Genomic DNA, 24,072 nt, shown 5'->3' with positions numbered 1-24,072 from the left:
TGGATCAACCCCTTTTATGAAAGTCTATGGATGAAATGGGGCATACGGTCTATGAATGCCTCACAAAGATCAGTAGGCTATAGGCTTACTTGCTAATTTCAGAAAATCATAATCTTGTCTTATACAATTCTAATACCACTCAACCTTTTCAGTTTTAAAGTCAGACTTGCCATTGTAGCCTATAGGTTACAACTTGTTTTCTTTCATTCAGTAATTTTCCTTTGGCTTAGTCCCTTTATTCATCAGGGCTCGCCAGAGCGGAATGAACTACAAACTTCCAGCATGTTTTACGCAGCGGATGCCCTTCCAGCTGTTACCCAGTACAGCGAAACATCCACACACTCATTCACGCATACAGGGCCAATTCAGTTTATTCAATTCACCTGTACCGAATGTCTTTGGATTGTGGAGGAAACCCAAACGAACACGGGGAGAACCTGCAAACTCCACGCAGAAATGTCACAGAATCGAACCAGCGACCTTCTTGCCGTGAGGCGACAGTGCAGCCACCAAATTGTTTTCCTATTTAGATTTATTATATGACATAACTAACAAAATTCTCGACAGTTTCATGACGTTTTCGAGAGAAGCGTTTGGTAAACCGGAGGATCAAGTGAGCGAGTTTAGGCTACAAGGAGGACCCAAAAAACTCTCGTGACGTCGCTAGTCATGTGACTTCGCCAAACTTTGTGCGTCTGCTTTCCACTTTCTTCCCTCTGACTCTCTTATAAGCAGGGAAAGTTTGACAAGTGTGCTTCAGTTTCTCCATAGTCGCGTACTTGGATTTGGTGACTGAACTTCAGAGGCGACGGAGTAAGTCCCTACAGGGCTCTCCACTCTTTACTTCTTTCCAGGTAAGTTTTTACACAGTCTTACAACTTTTCAAAACTTTTTTTCTTCTTGCTTCAAGACAATAATATACAGAGCTAAACGGTGGAAATATACTTTTTTAATAATTGCAAAGATTTATATGCCATTTTCATGGTAAATCGTAACTTTTACACAACGCTTCAATGAGTTTACACGTTCACAATTCTATTAATCGCCATGATATGATTCATATTTGCTATTTACTTTTTGTCAAAACGTAAATTATGCTATCATATTTTAGAATGAGCCTTTATTATTCACGTCTAATATTGCAGGAGACACAGTCGGTAGATTAATAAACTAATTTAAAAGGCATGAAGTTAATTAAAACAAAAATGGAATAACTTTTTGTTTTTGGGAGAAATTTATGAAGAAAAAACAGCCTCAATAGAAGTCACAAATTAAAAATACTGGAAACAATTAGAACAATAAATTTTTCTTATCGTATAAGATGTAATATAAATGTTTTTCTTCCTATTTTAAACAATTCTAATACAACTTTGTTTTTCGGAAAAAGGATATTTATGTGTCGTGAGGAGGCGCTGTTAAGACCTTCATTTCATGTAACTCTGCTTTATTATAGCAAACTTTAACCTGCAATTCTCAATCATTTCAACATTATTTTTGTAATCAATGTAATAACATTTTTTCCCTTTCAGTTTATGTTTGAATAAATGTAACAAACAATTTGGTGTCACATTAAGTGGCTTTAACTACTATGTGCTTACATATAAACTAATCCCTTGATACACCTATTGTGTACACTCATGTATTAACATAGTGTTGTGGCAATATTAAAATTCCATCACTTAGTAGGACACAAACATGTCCAATTATATTTGAAGATGATTTTATTCTCTTCCAAGAGGGTCAGACAGTCATGCAGAAACACAGGTTCACTGCAGAGTGTGACTAAGGGATGGCTTTCTCCCGCTTATATCAGTTCTTCAAGGTTACATTACAGACCTGCTGTACTTTTCCACGCAAGACAAAGAAATTAACAAAAATTCATCGTATATGTCATGCTAGGTTCCACAGATAGAAACACAAGGTTTATAAGCATCCACAATAGTACTTATATTTTTTCAATTAACTGCATGTAATTAATTATGTAATTTGTTTTTAGTTATTTAACACATTCCTTACATCTTAACCCATTCTTAAACCTACCTATATCACCAAACCTTTCCCTAACCTTACCCGTATTCCACCTCAATAGTGTTATGCAATACAATATGAACACAAAAGTACATTGTGCTTCAGCTAAAAGTTAAGTCCACCTAATATAAGGTTGGACCAACATTGTTTTATACTTTATTTTACAGCCTAACAACAAATCAAAGATTTAGTCAAATGTAGCACAGAAAAAACAACTGTAATTACTTCCCACTTATTGTCTAAACAAGAATAAAAAATATTTATCGCATTGTGCTTGTTTTCTTTCCCCACTTACAGATTTTAGCACTGTAATTATGCTAAATACATTCCACATACCCCATTCAAACTTTTTATTAGTGCCACGAGACCCACAAATTGTCCAGGATATTGAAGAGATGCTCTTCTTCATGCCTGCACCACATGAAACAGGCAGTTCTTTAGAACTTCTTAAACAGTTCCTTATGATATTTGACTTTCCATGCTGCACTGGGAAATTAATCAAAGACTTGCTTCCCAATTCAGATTTGAAGCGAATGGTATTTTCTGTATTTAAACATCTCTGAAATATCTGGAGGACATCTTGCTGAATAAACAAGGGTCTTTAAAATCCCTAGTCAAGCAATGTCCTATGCTTGGCAATGTTTTTTAATGGTATTTAAGATCTTTTTAATCAATGGATGATGACTCACTTGCTGTAAAAAAAACTATCATGCTAGCTTTTATTTGTGAATGTTTAATTCACTAAGCAAAAGCCAGTTCTGGCAGTTATCTTTACAACCTAAAACTTAACCCCTACTTGTGGGAGCCACATGTTTGTTATCCGAGACCAGGTGTAGTTTATATTATGATAATCCTGAGGTCAGCTTTCATGATTATTTTCATAATAACATCCTCAGCAGGTGCTGAAACTAACACTTTCATTATGTGCCTACAGTGACCTCAGATTAAAAAAAAAAGTTTATGGACACATAAGCCACACTTCAACGTGTTTAAATGTCATCTTTGCATTACATAATCACTACAACTTTTCAAAAAAAGCCAAGTAACTAATATATGTATATGACTTTATATTATAGTAGCATGAACTTGAAGGGGAACTGTTTTCATAAATGCAGTAAAAGTGATGGACTGTTTGGTTAAAAGAAAATAATGTGAAGTATTATTTGTCACTTTGATAGTGTGCATCTAATACAGTGACATTAAGACATATTCAAGTGTCACCAAAGTGTCTAAATACATTTGATTACATATGAGCTTTCTATTTTCAGCTAGAACTCCCTCAAGATGGGTGACTGGAGTGCGTTGGGAAGGCTTCTTGACAAGGTGCAGGCCTACTCCACGGCCGGAGGGAAGGTCTGGCTCTCTGTGCTCTTCATCTTCCGGATCCTTGTTCTGGGAACAGCAGTGGAATCGGCCTGGGGTGACGAGCAGTCAGCTTTCAAGTGCAATACCCAGCAGCCTGGTTGCGAGAATGTCTGCTATGACAAATCGTTCCCCATCTCGCACGTGCGCTTCTGGGTGCTTCAGATCATCTTCGTGTCCACGCCGACGCTCCTGTACCTGGCGCATGTCTTCTACCTGATGCGAAAGGAGGAGAAACTCAACCGTAAAGAAGAGGAGCTGAAGGCCGTGCAGAACGACGGCGGCGACGTTGAGCTCCATCTCAAGAAAATCGAGCTCAAGAAGTTTAAGCATGGCCTAGAGGAGCACGGCAAGGTGAAGATGAAGGGTAGCCTGCTGCGCACCTACATCTTCAGCATCATTTTTAAGTCCATCTGTGAGGTGGTCTTCCTGGTCATCCAATGGTACCTCTACGGCTTCAGCCTCTCTGCCGTGTACACATGCGAACGCACGCCTTGCCCTCATAGGGTGGACTGTTTCCTTTCTCGGCCCACCGAGAAGACCATCTTCATAATCTTCATGCTAGTGGTTTCGCTCTTCTCGCTTTTGCTCAACATCATCGAGCTCTTCTACGTGCTCTTCAAACGAATCAAGGACCGCGTCAAAAGCCGACAAAACACACAGTTTCCCACTGGCACTTTGAGCCCCACGCCGAAGGAACTGTCTACGACCAAATACGCGTACTACAATGGTTGCTCCTCACCAACTGCACCGCTCTCACCAATGTCACCTCCAGGCTACAAACTGGCCACCGGCGAAAGGACCAACTCTTGCCGCAATTACAACAAGCAGGCTAATGAGCAGAATTGGGCCAACTACAGCACAGAACAGAATCGCTTGGGCCAGAATGGCAGCACCATCTCCAATTCACATGCACAAGCCTTTGACTACCCTGATGATACACATGAGCACAAGAAACTGACGCCAGGGCATGAGTTGCAGCCATTGGCGTTGATAGATGCACGGCCGTGCAGCCGTGCCAGCAGCCGCATGAGCAGTCGAGCGAGGCCTGATGACCTGGACGTCTAGCCATGCCACATCCCAACGCTAGAGGACTGACACAGGCAATGAGACATGCTCATCTCCTGTAACGAGGAGGCGAGGCTGAATCCTCGCAAGTTCCTCACTCTAGACTCTAGTCGATACAGAGACATAAAATTACTCACACTGCTGGAGGTACTATTCATTAACAATGATGTTGAAACTAGCAGAGCTAACATGCCCTAACTACCGAACAGTCAAGGGGGCTCGTCCGGGACGAACGGCACTGAACTTGCCACGTCTCTCAACTCAGCCCACCAGAACAGACCTTGGCGATGTGATTGATTTTTGTTGTGCTTGTTGAAATGCCACACAATGATTCCACTTTAACACTTTGCACTCCTACAGTTTGTGTAGATTTGTGTTCTAACCCCCCCTACAGTCGATCCCGGTTATAACGTCAATCGTTCGCATGATCTCAAATCCAACAGGGTGTTCACAGTCATGAATTAATATTTATTTATTCATAAAGATTAACATGATATCCACCACTAGATAAAGATTGACTACTACTCAAGGTCATGTCTACACAATTAATACCATCCAAGTGCATATTTATTGACAATAATCCAAATTCCAGCAATACGTTCATCAGCAAATGTGTTTTTTTTTTTTTTTTTGCTATTAATCACAGTGGACTGTCATTTTCCTGATAAACTTTGAATTTATGTGGTGTTGGTTTTTGTTATTCGATGATATTTGTTGTATTTTGGGTGGTGGTATGAAACGGAAATGTCTTATATGTGGACTGAGCTGCTGTAACTTACACGGCTTGATTCTTTCTTTTTTCTGCATCTTGATTTTTACTGAATAGTATGAGAGAGAAAGGCTTTATTTTTGTTCTCTTTTTTATTTCTTATTTTCCTTTATTTTTGGAGGGCAGACAGAATGATTTAGTTTTTTTTTTTTTTATTAGAATGAATAGAAATTAACGTCTTACCTTTGGAGTGAATGACCTTTTTAACTCAATGTAATCGTTGCTGCTTGAGAGATAGAGACTTAGTACTGTAAATCAAGCTAATGTCACAAATGTGAGGTTTTTTTAGAAGACTGCTTTTTTAGAGCTGGACTAATATTTAGTCAGTTATATTAAGAGATATATGCCAGCGTAGCTCCACAACTACCAAACACTAGTAGATGAAATTTCATTATGGACATTCCTTGTTTTGATTCTTCAAATTGTGCATCATAGTATATTGGTACTCATTTGCAGAGGCTCATGGATTTTTCAGCTACAATGGTGTTTGCACTGAGATTTTGGCTAGGGTGTTATTTGATGCAAAAAAATGACGAAAAGTTCTCTGTTATGCACGTAACTAATTTATTTTACAACACACTACGAGGCGTAAAAATCACTACACTTTAACAGTGCTCTCACATAATCCTTGGGTTTGAGATGTTGAGTGGCTAAGGCAAGATTGTGCATCTGGTGAATAGTGCAAATTTGGGTTTAAACTGATGTAATGGGAATCCGCTGTCGTACCGTGCGCATGACAGTGGAAAAACCGAGCAATCACAAACAAAAACGGACATTAATCAAATCTGTGAAAAAGCAATTTAACCAATAAAGATTTTTTCTTTGTCATTTTTGTATTTGTGTGTCTCAGTCATGATCTTTTAAATGCCCACACCAGTGCTCAAACTGTGTTTCTAATATACACTTACTCATTTCTGTATTTATGTTTACACCCAACCAGAGGCTCACGGTCAAAAAGAAAAAAAAGCACTGCAATTTGTCTGGTGCCAGTATCTAAAGGAGTCTGGTGCAGGCGTTTTATCCAAGAGAATTAGCCCTACACAAACCACTGTGTTTAAACAGGCAATAGAGACAAACGCAGTGTAACGGCCAAAATCCATCTACGCCAAGACCGACTCGCAAACCAAAAGACTGATAAGTTTTTACATGTATGTTTTAAAATGCCCCAGAAACTTTCAAAATTTCATCATATAAAAAGATTCAGTGCCTTTTCTCTTATCCAAGTTTCCTATTTAACCTTTCCACAAAGCTAAATAAAACCATATGCCTGGGCCGAGTCTGTGGACCACATGTGGCTAGAGCAAAAGAACGTAAAAAAGGAGACTTTGATCTAGTGCTAATTAATGCAGATCTTTTTAAACCAGATTTATCACACAGTGCTATTGCACATAACAGAGGCTAAACTGATAAATTCTGCAGTTATTCATCAGAAAAGATAAAGGGATCTGCTAGTGCAAAAAAAAAAGGCAATGAAGCCTTCTGTATGTACATTGCTCAGCAATATTGAGTACACCCCATTTTGAAAATGAATATTTTTTTATCAATTTCTCAGTGAATATGGGTGATATTGGTGCATTTGAACAAAACAGATTGATTAAACAGATATATTTATTCAAACACGAAACATGTTTAGAAGCTGAGAGATAACACAATAAAATTCTAGCAAAATAATGCAAAAATTATTGCAACCTACAAAATTTCAACTAAATTTTTAAATTTTCTTGCTTCTCTTGATTTTTCCTCTTTTTATAATAGTATTCAATATTTTTCTATAACATTAAGAATCGTTTCTGGACCACTATCGTAGGTTATTTTGTTAGATAAGCTCCAGATTTGGCTTCAGTGCTGACTAATCTAATGTATATGCACTAATATAATATTGTAGAGCTTCCTATTAAAAATATGAACTTAAAAGATAGATTTGTGAGGGGTGTACTTATATATGCTGAGCAATGTTTATGGACTTCGTATGTATGTATACAGTGCTCAGCATATATGAGTACACCCCTCACAAATTCTCATTTAAATTAATATTTTCTATAGGAAGCTTACAATATTATATTTGTGCATATACATTAGTTTAGTCGGTTAAAATAGCAGAAATCAAGAGAAGCAAAAAATATATACAATTTTGTTGAAATGTTGTAGTTTGCATGCATTTAAATGTATTATCTTTCAATTTCTAAAGATGTTCTGCGAATAAAATATTGTTTTAATGAATATATATCTGTTTAATAAATCTGTTATGTTCAAATGCACCATTATATATTACCCATATTCACTGAGAAATATGATAAAAGTACTCATTTTCAAAATTGCTCAAACCGTTTGAGGAAACCGACTGCAACAACTCATTTAAGTTCAGAAACGAATCCTTATGAGTACTGTGAACTTAATCCATTTGAGTAAATGAAGCAATTTCAGCAAAAACCCAACACAAACTAACTGAGTACTGTAAAACCCAATATATGTTATAGAAAATATTAAATACAAATTGAAAAGATAGCAAAAATCAAGAAAAGCCAAAAATTAAAAAAGTTAGTTGAAACTTTGTAGGTTGGAATTTTTTTCTTTAATATTTTGCTTGAATTTAATTGTATTATCTTTCAGTTTCTAAATATGTTTGGTGACTAAAATATTATTTTAATAAATATATCAGTTTAATAAATCTGTTCTGTTTAAATGCACCAAATAAATTATCTATATTCACTGAGAAATGCATAAGAATATTCATTTTGAAAATTGGGTGTACTCAATTATGCTGAACACTGTATACAAACCATTAACTTAGACTTTTACTAAGCTCAATAAGCTAATAATTTGCTGTTTATTTATGGTCAGCAAGGTAGTAGTTGGGTTTAGGTTTTGGGTAGGATTAGGGATATAGAATAAGAGCATACTTTATAATCAGACAACATCTTAATAATAAGCAAAGCAGGTAAACTGTAGTTAATAGCGGGAATTGGTACTAAAGTGTTACCCATATATTTTTCTCAAAAGTAACATATTTTAAAGTGGCAATCAATCAGTAAAGACTCTCTATCTATAATAATATTAAGATAGATTGCTTATTTAAGAAACATATTTTAATTTCAATATATATAAAAATATATTATATTTTTTTAATGGCAAAGCTGAATTTACAGAACCATTACTTCAGAAATTCAGAAAACATCTCATTTGCTTAAGAACAATGTCTTATTATTATCAATGTTAAAAAATAGTTATATTTTTTAGGAAACACAAAAGTTAGAAATGTAGCTTTTAGCGCTAACAGGAAGACATAATATCACGTTATTCATCACAATCAGTTACCCAATACCCAATGTCACATCACTATCATATTTAGTTCCAACCAATCGCAACGAGACACAAGAAATATATTAGCTGTGCATTCATTTCATTCATTCAGATACTGATGCGGACATTCGGCCACCATCATCAGGTAAGACCTGTCCAGGAGGGTAAGCTCTGCCTTTGTCCTCGGCAGCCATAGCTGAATATACAAACTTTCGATTCAAGCTACGGACGGAGGCTCCACCAAATAAATCCTAAGTTTTATACTTTTTGTCAATCAATACTCATCAAATAAATGTAATTCAATATCATATTCATCTCGATGGTCTTTCTGGTAGAGTATTTATTTGACATAAAATCTTTTGTAACATTCTAAACGTCTTTACTGAGATTTGATCAAATTATTGCATAAGTGTTGAATAAAAGTATTATTTCTTTCCAAATAAAAATTAAAAAAAATACTGATTTCAAACTTTTAATAACAGGTATATAGTACTCTCCATTGAAATACTTTATGCCAAGTCACCATTATTACCACAAAATATTTCAGCAATGGACGTCAGAGAAACCACTCAAGGGATGGGTAAACATCTCTGAGGTAGTTTATTTCACAGAGAAAGATGGGTGCGTAAGTAAAGAGCGTCGAAATGCATATACAGCAGTGCTTCTGCCCACAGACTACTGAAAACCTCAGTGTGTGTTACATTTCCTGCGCCCATACTGCCACCCAGACCACAACTCCTGGGTGGTGCTGGGAATCCATGTTAAAGCTGCTAAGTTGCATGGAATAAACATGGCCAATTGATAATTTAATATGACATCGCCCATGTTTGATAAAAACAGCTGCTGTGCTTCTCTCGTAACATCTTATATTGGACACCCGCCTAAATTTATTTTTCAATGACATTTTTCATGATTTCCTCTTCTCTGAGAATGTACACTGTAAAAAAAAAATCTGTAAATTGATAGTACTTTGTGATCAATATTTTTCACTTAGTTATGCTTTTGAATTGCATTATGGGATGTCGACCTTTCCTCCAAAAGCTTTTAATGTTGAAAAGTTTGAAAAATTTACAAAAAAACTTGTAATAAGCAGCCTGTATTGCCGTTATATGTTATTTTACTAAATTTGTTCTCTATATATTATTTCCTAAACAATATCTTATCCCCTACTAAAATGTCAATAAGCCGCTCTCAGTGTTTAGTTACTTTAAAAAAGTAATAATTTACAAATTACAGATTACTACAAGAAATTGTATGATTACATTACTAAATTTATCTGATTACATTACTAATTGCTTCATGTAAAAAGTAATCAGATTACTAATTACTTTGAACTTACTTTTAAAACATATAAGATACCATATAAAATACAAAAAAAAAAAAAAAACTGCAGCTCTCTCAGTCATTTAATAATCACTGAGAATCATTACAATGGGTTGATCACAGCAGCTTAACATATTCAAAAGACTTAGTTCGCCCAAAACTTAAACTTCTCTTATCATTTCCTTTTTCCAATCTAGTTTGTCTTTTTTAACATTTGAAAGAAAACTGGATACCTGACCACTGACATCCATGGTATGCAAATGCACTACAGTTTTTGGGTGTTCTGTGTTTGTCTGAGGTAATTAGTCTACCTAAATGTGTATATTCCATACAAAGTATGAAGCTGATTGGTCAGTTCTTGTCGCTTGATTTGCGGTTTTATCTGGGTGGGCCTGGAAATTGTGAGCGTGCGCAATATGTGAAAGACCCCATAAGCAGCTATGTTTTTTTTTTTACATTCAGAAAGTACCTTCACTCCCAATCCTGCACAAAAAAAAAAAACTATTTAGCCTGTTGGGCCACCGTGAGTTGGGCCACCGTGATTTGGAGCGCCTGTGTCCTCCTTGGTGACGAGTATTGTCGTAGAATGCGTACAAGTTGCTGGTCGAGTTAAAAGCAGTCGAACGTTCTTTAGAGACTGGACATAGACTGCAGTTCACAGCAATATTGAAGCTTTTACGCTCAATGAATATTTTCAAATGAAGAAGCAACCGATCTCACAGCAACCATTTCAGCTTGCATTCTCTAGCAATTTAAAGGCGCATGCTTATGAACTGACATTGCAGCAGAAAACATGATTTAAAAGAAGCTTTTTTTTTCTTCCTAAAAACTATATTTGTAATGTTGGTAACACAATTACTTTGACTTTAGTAACTGTAATCAAATGACACACATTTAAAATGTAATTCGTTACATTACTGTGTTCCAGGAAATACAGTAACGCGTTACTGTGGAACGCATTACACCCATATCTGGGCACTCCGTTAAAACTGCTGTTAAATGTTTAAGTGAAGTTTGTTTATAAACTAATTTCGAGAGTATCACGTGCTTATGATTTATCACGGCCGGTCTCGTATTAGCTAATCATTATCTTTCAATCATATGAGCCCTAAGCTACTATAAAGAACCACAGTTTTCAGTCCACATTATCTTCGTTTGGAAGAAACCCCCCTTCCTCCCCAATTCTCCTCCTTGACCTTGATCGGGCGGCACGGTGGCCCAGTGGTTAGCACTGAAAGCCTCACAGCAAGAACACCACCAGCCTAGTTTCGCCTAGCCGGTGGGCGTTTCTGTGAGGAGTTTGTATGTTCTCCCCGTGTTCGTGTGGGTTTTCCCCGGGCTCTCCGGTTTCCTCCCACCGTCTAAAGATATACATCACGCTTAAGAACCAAGCACGCTTTAGCCCCCTTCTCAGGTGTTCCCTTAGCTATCGCAGTCGGGGAGTTCTGAGATCCACCGAGCTCAGGCTCCCCTCTAGCTCTGCGAACGGGGGGAAGCCTCGGGCTTGAGGATCCCTTGAGCTCGGGGCTCTCTCCCGGGACAGCATGCCAAACAAGCTTTGACAGATCATCAGCTAAGTGTGAACTCTTGAATGTGTGTTCAGAGCAGAGATAAAAGTCCCATAATGCAATTCACAACTGTAAATAAACACTTGTAAATCACAAAATACAAAACCTGTTATAATTAACAGATATTTTGTACAGAGTGAAGCAAGTTTGCCACTAAGTGTTCAAGGGAAATTCAGCCACATTTCTGAGAGCCATCATTTCAGTGATGGTCATCTTCCCGAGAGTGCTTAGATCAGAATGTTGATTAAACTTCTGCATGCATCTCTCTCCTGCTGTTTTTTTTTTTTTTTGGAAGTGATTCCTAGTATAAGTGCATGAGGACATCACATGTAATTCCTGCAAACTCTTCCTGGAGGTCAGTTAGGAATGCCGATCAAACAGGCTGGGTGTGAAAAACGTGCAATGCTTTGTAGATGGTCAGCACTCACAGACTGACCGCTCTGCACCTCCAGGCACTGTGGATATCATGCACAGTCATGTTTCCTGAGAGATCTGCCCATTCCCCGCTGTTTATATAAGCATAAGCAAAGCAAAACAATAGGATGCTTCCAATTTTACAATGGCGAGAGCTGCCAATCCCAAATGGTGTCTCAGCTTTCCGTGCGGTTAGAAATTGGATTCGTCCTCATTGCATTTTTCTTTGAAAATTTTCCACTGCTGGATGGACTGGGACTGCTGAGAGAAAAGCTGTGGTTTTATTAAACATGGAAGAGCGGCTCCCAAACATGTCTAATAAGCTGGAGAACACGCACGGAGTCAGAGGAGCACAGCACTAATAGACCTTCTCTGTCAGTGAGAGGATTTAACTCTCGCTGTTTCTCATTTCTCACTACATTGTCGCCTGACACTGTCGGTAGTATCAGTCAAACCTCATATATCTCCTTGTTTTAATATTTAGCTCGTTAGTCAAAGGGAGATCACGTTGCCTGTAGGTGGTTAGACCTCTGCTGCACCTACAGGAAGTCTGCAGGATGACCCGAGGCATGCGACCCCAGGCTTTGCCATTTCCTTCCTTGGAAAACAAAGTATTAAAGCTCACAATTTGACTAGGCGTTTCTGATAAGCTAGCACTAAAACAAAAAAAGCAAACAATTTGTCATTGGATTTTCATTGGATTTATGTAATTTATTTTCTAATTATTTTACAAAAAAGTGACTTATCAGACGAATTTGCTTAAGCATTTTACATTATGTGGCTTATGTGACGAAAGCTGTCCTACTGCATCCTCATTCAAAGAATTGAGATTGACCAATACAAACACAATAAAATTACCTTATAGAATCGTACAGCCTTAAATTAACGAAGAGACTAGATTATTTTAGAGACTTTTGACTAGGGCCAGAAGCACTGACACATCCTAGTGATTAAACAGCAAGGTAAGAAAAAAAAAAAAGTCAGAACCTTTACTATAGAGTCCGAGAGGATTCATGCTTTATGAAATGACACATTCTCCTGCTGTAAGTAGCAGTCAGAAGATGGATACACTGTGTTCATAAAGGAATGGACATGGTCACCAACATTACTGAGGTAGACTGTGGTGTTGACACAATGCTAAAATGTAACCAATGGACCCAAAGTGTGCCAAAAAATATCCCCCACACCATTACACCACCAGCAGCAGCCTGAACCGTTGATACAAGGTAGGATGGATCCATGCTTTCATGTTGTTAACGCCAAATTCTCACCCTACCATCAAAATGTTGCAGCAGAAATCGAGACTCATCAGACCAGGCAATGTTTCTCCAATCCTTCATTGTCCATTTTGGACTAAGTACTTAGATCATATATATATACATACATACATACAGAAATATATAATACAGAAAGTTTTAAAAGTGTCCTTGAAGTGAAACTTTTACTTAAAGTGTATCTCATTTATGTTAGGAATGTCATTTTGTTCAGTCTTTTTGGGTTAAAGTGACTTTTTTAAAATGGTGACTTTTTTTAAATGCTCTTATAATAAAATAATCTTTATTATTGTTTAAAACTTAATCAAAACACTGTTGGGTTTTAAGCTAATATGTATTGGGAAGTTTTGAATATATAAATGGAAATAAATGTAAACACCTTTTTAGCATATTCAAACAAGAAGTATTAGCGTAAAGAGTGATGTTTAAACTCCTAGAACTTGTGCTTATTGCTTTGTATTTAATAGGCCTATTAGTTTTTGTTGAAATTACCCCATTGTTTCCTCTTATTTCTCTCATGTGTGTGTTATAAATTTAATTCATAATTACCATTTTGTTTAAAAATGAACTAGGGGTTAGTGCGTTGACACATGCACTCCGGTGCTCGCGGCAACCCGGGTTCGATTCCGTCTCGCGGTCCTATGCCAATCCTTCCCCTCTCTCTGCTCCCCATGCTTTCCTGTCAATTCTCTCTACTGTCCTATCAAAATAAAGGTGAAAACCACGAAAAAATTTATTAAAAATAAATAAATAAATAAAATTTTAAAAAAATAATAAAAATGATGATGATGATGATCGGTCATCATTAGCCACAACTTTGAGCCCCGAAGTGTCTGGCTGTCTGGCTTGACGACTCTGTTTTCAACTCCACCCCCAACTGCGCTTGGCTAATCTCGTTGATCACTGGCTACAGCCATGATTCAAGTCGTATGCACCTCTTGTCTACATGCCTAAATGCATTGAGTTGCTGCCATGTGATTAGCTGATTGGAAATTTGCATTAATGAACAGTTAGACAGGTGTACCAAATAAAGTGGCCGGTGAGTGTATATAAATACTGACTGATGATTGCTTCGGAGCAATTTGGTTTTTCAACAGGCCATATTTTAGCCATATACTTCTGCTCTCACTCAACACACAAAGAGAGAGCCATACTTTTACGTTGCTTTATTTTAGGGCGCATAAACCACCTATTGTTAAAAGCTGTCTCCCAGACATTTAAAGTAAAAGAACACAGCACATGACAGACTGAGTTCACTGGGTGCTATTGCTCAGACAGAGGAAGAGACGTGGAGACTGATTCAAAACACAGACAGAAACTCAAAATATGGACACGGGAAATAGAAAACAGGAAATGAACCAAATATCAAACTCAGAGAATGGTGGAAAATGAAGTTGATATCCTAGTCGAGATATCTAAAACTTCAGAAAGTGGACAGATGCACGCTGGAATGCATGAAAATTAAACGAGGCAGATGAAGAGAATTAGGAAGAATGAAGTGCAAATCCAGAACATGAGCAGCCGGCATGAAAAAATTAAAATTAAATATTGCATGACGTATGCGCACATGCAGCATATTCCAGATAAGAAAATCTGAGCCTGGTCAGAGTGAATCAGCAAAGGGTCTGATGAAATAACCGATACGGCCTCCCTCGGAAACACGAGGTTCTGCCATATGTGTCGCTGTTGGAGCAGGATGTTGGCCATGTGGGACGCATTATGCGGCAGTCCTGCCACTGTCCACTCTGTTCCCTGCATCCCAGCACCACCTTTGTTTTGATAGCACTAGCTCTTCGGCTCCCCCGTTCCAAGTGTCAAGGCCATTAAATCTTTAATGTGGCCGGCTCCTGCGCGTCTCAACGAGAGACTTTAAAGTTCACTGGAACTCTACCTCTAATTGAGGTGGATGGGGTTTGGAGAGAAGGGCATGCTGGGTCCACACCAAAGCTAAAATTACGAGACTTGTCATCGGTTACTGAGAGGTCAGGAGAAAAGAAAGTATGCAGCCCGCATCCAAAGTCAATAGCGGGTTGACTGGCATAGGCAAAATATTTCCATGCTTCACCCCGAAACGGCGCTCTGCGTTTTTTCCCCTCACTTCCACACCAGCTCTCACTTACGGCAAAACGTCCAATATGTCAACTATGGTCATTACTCTAAATTTAGCCAGATGCGCCCCGGTTTTCCACTGAGTGGTCCAAATCGAGAAAATCAAGCCAGGAGTATTCTAAGAATGGGGAATAAGATATATTTCATTCGCCTGACTGTAACCAGCATCTATTCAAAGAATGCAGCAGTCTGAATCACTTTCAGTGCTTCTCTTTTTGGGGTTTTAGGGGGGTGTAGGTATAGATTTATAAGAGTCAGTAGGTCAGGTTAAAGCACACATCTCAATAAAAGTGCTATCAACATAATTAACCCTCTATGTGTACCTCTTTTTCTATACACCCCATTCTATTGGGGATTCAAATCAGCATTTAACTGTGGAGTCGCAGCTTCTACCTTCAAGGATAAGTCAATAAGTGTAGCACTTGAGGAAAGGGGGTTGAGGTTTACTTAAAGAACTCCTACTAGCTGGCCTCTGTTAACCTTGCCCAACAAAACTCCATTTGCACTCACTAAATTCCAACATGAGGAAGATTTGAACCAGTGTGTCAGACATGGGATGTAGGTGCATTAAAGAAGACTGCAAGTAATCAATCACGATTGGCCCCTTGAGACCAGGGTAATGAGATTTGCAAAACAGGCTCATTCTGAGAATGTAGCCCTATGTATTTACATTTCTGGAGACTGCGAATTATGTATCCAGAAATTACCTATAGCTGCATGGTGGATTTACTGTACACAAAAACAGCAGGCGTGAATGGCTCCTCAAGAGAAATTTGAGATGTCAAAAAGCATACACTGTGGTGCATTCGCGAAAACAAAAACTGCAAAAAAAAACTTATCTCATGGGATGTATTTGACGCTCTGCAGAAATGTATATAGTGGTACATTTTCAGACTGAGCCTGGATTAAAGATTTGATTTTACAGCTTGTTCTAGCTAGCCTCCATTACATGCCCCACCCTAACCACATTTTAATTTCATCCGGGTCACGGCACCAGAATCTTTGTTTCTACTTCTATTTTAGATAGCGGAGGAAAACAAAAAAGGATAAATATCAACCTAAAGCCCTAGCTAGAGTGTGCCTTTTAAGCCAACGAGAGTAACTACAATTTGGCCTCTATTATATGTGTCCTCTCAGAATAGTTTCCCAGCAGACACCTTGATATCAAAACGATATAAAAAAAAAATTGTAAAAAATGCAAATCGATTTAATGTCAAATATACATCTAACATTGCTGTCAAAAACACATCAAAATCAATTACAGGACAGTCTTTTGTGTTATATTTTGGTGGCCAAAAGGGCATTAATGGGTGGATGTCATATGGACATCAAGGTTTTGACATCAAATCGATTTTCATGTGTTTTTTTGTATGTGTTTTTAATGTTGTTTTGAGGCTGCTCACTGTTTTGACAATGTTTTTGATCATGGCATAACAGACTTTATAGACACATTTTAGACACTTCTGCTTGTGTTGATTACTAGCTGCTTCTCAAGATCAAGTAGATCTAAATACTAAATAGCTTAAATCTAACTTTGGTAGTAGTGTTTTAAAATAGCTAGTGTTTCACTTCCAGCATTCCAAATACATCATACAAGTGCACATTGGATTTTTCAAAATATAAAGATGCTCAAAATGTATGCTCAAAACTTAGACCATACACAGATGGGGGATGTTTATGTGAGGATTTAGAGTAATATTATTCTTGTTACCTGACATGCTGCACAACTGCTGTTCAGGACATGTGAACCCTGTGAGAATCCATACGCTTTTGGGTTTCATTCTGTGCTACAGCATTTGATTATACCTCCACTGCATTGGCTCTGAATCTCTAGAAAATTCACAAGCATGTTTACAATCGCATCAGGAATGCTAAAGCAGCTAATAACCTTGTTAAAAACAAGGCTTTGTATGTTCGCTTTTGCTGGCTGCACACTTGCCAAGGCAGTAGTGGCTCTCAGATGCTGAGGAACTCTGAAATCAGCAGAAATGCACGTTCCTCAGGCGCATACGAGTTGCTAAGACAAAAAAAAAAAAAGAGGTAGCCGGGAAGGATGACATAGCACTCGTTTAACTGCTATAGACACTTTCAACAAACAAACGTAAGTGCATATCCACAAACTTCCTAAACTATTCTTGTTTAATTTTCCCTGGTAGCACATACAAGGTTCTAAAACCCGCCGTGATTGTAAAAATAGACAATGTCAAGTGCACTTGATTATGTACCAAAGTGTGCTTTGTAATATAAAATGACTTTGATGAATGGCTGTTTGAACGCCGAGGAGGGTTGCAATTCCCTGACAGAGGGTTTCCTCATTTATGTAACATTGCAGCTTGTGAGGAATAGCAGTTTTCCTCAGCTGTCTTCTAAACGCCTGTGTAATCTCAGATCTGTACTGTCTCTGTACACAGGTGCAGTTTTTCTCCTTCTGCAGATTGCATTGCTCTTCTTCGAATTTACACATTCGAGGATTAGAACAAACTGTCTTTAGGCAGAAGCCACTGGTGCTCCCATAAGAGAAACAGTTTCCTGATTTAAAAATAAGCTTTTCTCTAGGGTAATTTAATAAAGCTATTAAACTTGCCAATTACTTTTGAATATGCTTGTAATATCAAAAAAATCAAACATGCTGTAGTTGGGGCCATTTTCTCAAACCACACTGCAGTACTATCCCATTGTTTGTCTAATCATACATGCAATAGATGAATGTGTTTGACCATTTGCATTTAAAAACCCCAGTGTTAAATTATTCATTTAGTTTGAAATTAATCATACCCCTGGGCTCGAACAAACAAACAAACCAATTAACAAACCAACCAACCTACCGACCGACTGGCTGACTGACTGACCAACCAATTGACCAACCAACCGAGCGACCAATTGACCAACCAACACATCAATGAGTTATCAAAACAATCAATCAACCAACCAACCAACAAACCAACAAATGAACCAACCAACGAACCAACCAACCAACAAATTAACAAATTAACCAACCGACCAACTAACAAATTAACCAACCAACCAACCAACTTACCAACAAGTGAACCAACGAATCAACAAACCAACTAACCAACAAACAAACCAACCAATCAACCAACCAACCAACCAACAAATGAACCAAGAACCAACAAACCAACTACCCAACCAATCAGCAAATGAATAAACCAACCAATCAACCAACCAAAAAAACCAACCAACAAACAAATCAACGAACCAACTGATCAACCAACCAACAAATGAACCAACCTATGAATCATCGAACAAACCAACCAATCAACAAATGAACCAACCAACCTACCAACCGACCATCCAACCAACCAACAAACTGACCAACCAACCGACCAACCAAAAAACAGACCAACCAACCAACCAACCAACAAACGGACCAACTAACAAACCAACAACCAACGAATGAACGAACCAACTAATCAACCAACCAACAAACCAACAAAGGAACCAAAGAATCAACAAAGAAATGCACCAACCAACCAACCAACAAACAAATAAACTAATGAACCAACCAATAACTGAACCAACCAACCAATCAACAAACCAACCGACCTACCAACCAACCAACCAACGAAGCAACAAACCAACGCATGAACCAACGAACCAACCAATAGACCGACCTACCAACAAACGGACCAACTAAAAAACCGACCGACCAACCAACCAACCAACCAACCAAAAAAAAAACAAAAAAACAAACAACCAACGAACGAACCAACCAACCAACCAACCAACCAACCAACCAAACAAAATCAACGAATTGACGAACCACTCAATCAACCAACAAATTAACCAACAAACGAACCCACCAACCAACCAATGAACCAACCAACCAAAAAATGAACCAACCAACCAACCAACGAACCAACCAACCAACCGACCAATGAACCAACTAACTAACATACAAATGGACCAACCAACCAACAAATAAATCAACCAACAAATAAAACAACTTATGAACCAACCAATAATTATTTTAACCTGCACAAAAAGGCAAAACAAGGTCTTCTGTGTTAAAAACAGGACACAAAAAGCCAATGATGATAAGGGAGACATCTCTAAGGAAATTGTAAAAAAAAACATGTATGGAATTTTTTCACAATACAGGATCTGGAATGGCTTTCTAGCTTCAAACAAACATAAAAACTTGCCTCAGTTTGTTAAATCTGTATTTCTTAAATACAGTATATACAAATGATTTCCATGTATGTTTTGTTTTTCATGTAACCAAAGTAATTCTTGGTTGTCTGAAAGACCATGAGAAGAAGCTTCTTGCCTTTTTGTGTTACAATGGATCAGCATGTTAAGAACCAACCGTTTAGAAAAATTATAAATAAAAGCTTAGGTTCATAAAACATCAACTTGCATTGTTTATATGGAGGTGTTTAGCAGGCGAGCATTTAGGTGCTACCAAATGAGAAATTGGGAAAGATTTTTGCATAGTCAAAGCAAGAAAGAAACTCACAGTAACCATGCCAAGCAAAAACAACAAACAAAACGAACAGGGTGCTAATTAGCAATCAGCTCACAGCGAAACGGGCTCCTCTTAGTAGGAGTTTGGACATGGCACAACATCGAGCTAAGCGGAGCGGACTTTGTTACCCACGCTAGCTTTGTGTTTTTAATCTGCAAGAGCTACTAACTGACCAAAAGTGCAAGAAAATGGTTTGAAGAATGCTAAGCTGTTGAAAAACAGATGAAACTATCACAGGAATGGTAGTGATTTTAACAGTTCCATGTGATTTTAACAGTTCTGGACATTATATTGCTTTTTATGTAAACTGCTTTGGCCCTTTGGGTATTTAATTCTTTGTCTTTTATTGTTAGCAGGTTAGCATCAATAGTAATGGAATGTGACACAAAACATACTAGGCACCAATGAAATGCACTGGTTTTATTGGTTGAAGTTTGATGGTTTGTAATGTTTTAAATGGTATTCGTGGTGAAAACAATTAGACCAAGTCTTCTGTGAGGGTTTCAATTGTTTGTTTGTTTTTTCAGCAGGGAAATGATCCAAGACAGAATAGCTAATTCCAGCATTTTCCCCTAATACTAAATGCTAGAAAAAAAGGTGCTATTTCACCCACTCTTAGCTCCTGGTGCAGCACACACTGGATTAATCCTTGATGTAAACACTTGCGGGGTTGTGTTGAGGACAGGGAAACGGGCTCAAACAGTTGAAAGAAAATGCCTTCAGCGCGCAATCGCCCTCGAATGACCCCTCATTTGGTCACAAGGTTCATATGGCTAACAATGAATGTCCAAAAATCTCAACAGTGAGAGCAACAGCGATAAACTTATAATAATGAATCCATACAAGCTGATACCTGGTGACTGTTCGCAGGGAACTCGTAAATTTGGAGCAAACAAATTGAAATAATGTATTTTATAGCAGATAAATCGTTAGCATAGACACGGTGTTCCCACTTTAAATGCTGCAAAACACAAGACAAAGAGAAACACATTCATAAAGACACGCTCTCCAACTCACACACAACTAAATGCTTTTTTTTTTTTTTTTTACATTTTCACCACATGAGTCCGTGGGAGGAATTCAGTTCCTATGCAACCCAATTCTGCTTTGCACGTCTCCGAGTCTGGCTCTGTAATACTGGCAACAAAGAGTTTGACACATACTTAAATGGAGTGCCAAGCTCTGGATGCTTTTATGAAGGCTTTAAAAGAAACACCTTTAAATGCAAAAGTATGTATTTCATCAGCGCACCCTATTTATATTGCAATTATTTCTGCTAAAGAGGCTTTTAGACAGGCAACCCAGAAGCAATGAAGTCCGCTCGATGCTCAGATGAAGCTGACATCATTTAAATGCCCATGCCTGAAGTGTTGCGTTTGAGTCATGATCATTTGAAGCCATGAGCTCACCTGGAAGAACGATTTTAATAATGAAGAACCTCCATTCAGATGTTGGTCTACAGGGCTATATAAACCCATTTCCACTGCTTATCATCTGAGTTCACTTTGAACTCATTGTGTATGGTCGAGCTCTCGTTTTTGATATGCTAACATATTCATTGGAACTGTTTGGCTTGATCAGGTCAAAACCCATTTTTACTGCAAAAACAACACACCAATATGACAACAATATAAATTGTTGATCTTTACTTGAAAAGAATATAAAGTCATGGTGCAGTTGAAACTCCCATGAGGTTAGTCGACTGTATTCGTACATCTCTGCGATGACTCAAATAACTTATTAATAAAGTCATCTGGAATGACAGAGAAAGCATTCTTGCAGGACTCCCAGAGTTCATCAAGATTCTTTGGATTTGCCTTCAATGCCTCCTCCTTCATCTGACCCCAGACTCAATAATGTTCATCTCTGGTGACTGGGTTGGCCAATCTTGGAGCACCTTGACCTTCTTTGCTTTCAGAAACTTTGATGTGGAGGCTGAAGTATGAGAAGGAGCGCTATCCTGCTGAAGAATTTGCCCTCTTCTGTGGTTTGTAATGTAATGGGCAGCACAAATGTCTTGATTGATCATGCTGCTGATGTTGCCATCCACTCTGCAGATCTCTGGCATGCCCCCATACTGAATATAACCCCAAACCATGAGTTTTCCTTTACCAAACTTGACTGATATCTGTGAGAATCTTGGGTTCATGTGGGTTCCAATAGGTCTTCTGCAGTATTTGTGAGGATTGGGATGCAATTCAACAGATGATTCACTGAAAAATGTTTTACCTTCTGCCACTTTTCCAAATGATCAACTATAAGTCAAGTTGTTATAAATTGCTCTTACAACTTGGATTGATGGCAAGAGTTATATCAGGTAGTGTACATAGAAAGACATATTTAACATCCTTTCACCTTCGAGAATATTTTAAATAATAAGAAACCTCCATTGAGTGCTAAATAAACTCATTTCCACAGCTTATCATCTGGGTTCAGCATTAGCTCATGGTGTATGGTTTGTCTTTTGCTTATGAAGCTCTCATTCTTGTAGATATGCTACCATATTCATAGGAATTGTTTGGTTTGATCAGGTCAAAACATGGTTGTACTGCAAAAACAATACAACATCGTGAATTTAAAAATAAATTAATTTAAATAGTTGATGTACTTGAGTTTTGAGATTTTTGCCTTGTAGACTGCAAAATTGACAGACTTATTTAAAATAGTTTCACCTGTGAAAATGTTCCAAGCTCTATTGAAGGCTATATAAACTGATTTGCACAGCTTCTGAGTTCAGTTTGGACTTATTTTGTATGGTGAAGCTCTCATTTTTGATATGCCAACATATTCATTGGAACTGTTTGATTTGATCAGGTTGAAACACAATTGTACAGCAAAAACAACACACCAACATGATAATAATACAAATGGTTGACCTTTACTTAAAGTTTCTTCAGAATTTACAAACTTGAACATTATAACATTTTACCTTGAGTTTGGAGGTTTTTGTTTTGTAGACTACACATTATAGATATATATTAAACGCCTTTTCACCGGTGAGACGATTTTTAACAATGAAAAGCCTACATTGAGGGCTATATAAACAGATTTCCAGGTTCAGTTTGAAATGATTATGTATGTTTTCTCTTTTGTTTATAAAGCTCTAGTTTTGGGGGGATATGCTCACATATTCAGTCACTGTACGAAATGCTGGGTTCCACACAATCGATTTGTGTAGTGGCAACATGTAGGAATTAAGTTAACTTACAGTTATAGTTTTTTGGATTAAGCATGAAATAATTAAGCTGCCCTCCCAAAATCTAAAGAATTGTGATGTTTTGGCTCATTTTAAATAAGTAGTTTGGACAAGCAGCAAACGTCATTGTTTTAAGTGTTGGAACTGTTTGGTTTGATCAGGTCAAAACATGGAAACAATACACCAACGTGAAATTTAAAATAAACTAATACAAACTGTTGATCTTTACTTAAGGTTTCTTCTGAAGTTACAAACTTTAACAATATAAACATTTTTAATAAAATTGAGGTTTTGTTTTATGCACATTATTAAAACTCATTTTACTGGTCAGACATTTTATCTCATTTCACCTGCGAGAATGCTTTAATAATGAAGAACCTCCACTTAGGGAAATATAAACAGATTTTCCAGATTTTTTGGATTTTTCAGATTTTCCGGAAATATAAACAGATCATTTGAATTCATACGAAATAGCCACTAAATCAAAAAGTTACAAATTGCCATGAGGTTGTGTTGGATTTTCACAGCTTTTCTGTTTGAACTCAATGTGCACATTTTTTTTTTTTTTGCTTAAAAAGCTCTTGTTTTTGAGGATATGCTCCCATATATCCTTAGGAACTGTTCGGTTTGATCAGGTCAAAACATGGTTGTACTGCAGAAACAATACACCATCATGAAATTTTAAATAAACTAATACAAACTGTTGATCTTTACTTCAGGTTTTATAGACTGCACATTATTAGAACCCACTGTTCATTATAATGGACATATTTTATGTAATTTCACCGGGGAGAATATTTTAAATATCGAAGAACCTCCATTAAGGGCTATATAAACAGGTTTTCACAGCTTATCGGTTCAAACTCACTAATGGACAAACATTATTAACATTATTTCACCTGTGAAAATGTTTCAAGCTCCACTGAAGGCTATATAAAAATATTTCCACAGCTTATCATCTGAGTTCAGATTGAACGCATCGTGTATAGTTTCCCTTTTGCCTCTTAAGCTCTCGTATTTAGTGGATATGCTCCCAAATTCAGTGGAACTGTTACCAAGCGGTAACCATAGCAAAATCCAGCAGCACCAGACGACTGTTTAATTTGGCTCATCTTTTACTTCCAATGTTATGTCCTTCCTTCCTGTCTGTTATAATCTTGGTGTGGATCTCTTCA

General features: G+C 37.5%; 1 protein-coding gene and 1 long non-coding RNA gene across 2 annotated transcripts in view; one reads left to right on the top strand and one right to left on the bottom strand.

The window, feature by feature from the left end:
• LOC147839429 (uncharacterized) overlaps positions 1–24,072 on the bottom strand; it is a 382,751-nt gene that overhangs the window by 7,623 nt on the left and 351,056 nt on the right. The gene's annotated exons all lie outside the window — the stretch shown is intronic.
• On the top strand, positions 760–6,055 carry gja1b (gap junction protein alpha 1b). The gene is given in 2 exon segments (NM_131038.1): positions 760–854; positions 3,297–6,055. A coding segment is annotated over 1 exon segment (1,146 nt). The 5' UTR covers positions 760–854; positions 3,297–3,312; the 3' UTR covers positions 4,459–6,055.

The sequence above is a fragment of the Danio rerio genome, chromosome 20 (assembly GCF_052040795.2).
Source record: "Danio rerio strain M-AB ecotype USA chromosome 20, GRCz13ab, whole genome shotgun sequence".
Classification (NCBI taxonomy): domain Eukaryota; kingdom Metazoa; phylum Chordata; class Actinopteri; order Cypriniformes; family Danionidae; genus Danio; species Danio rerio.
Note: the sequence above shows the minus strand (reverse complement) of the source record. Positions and strands in the feature narration are given on the sequence as shown.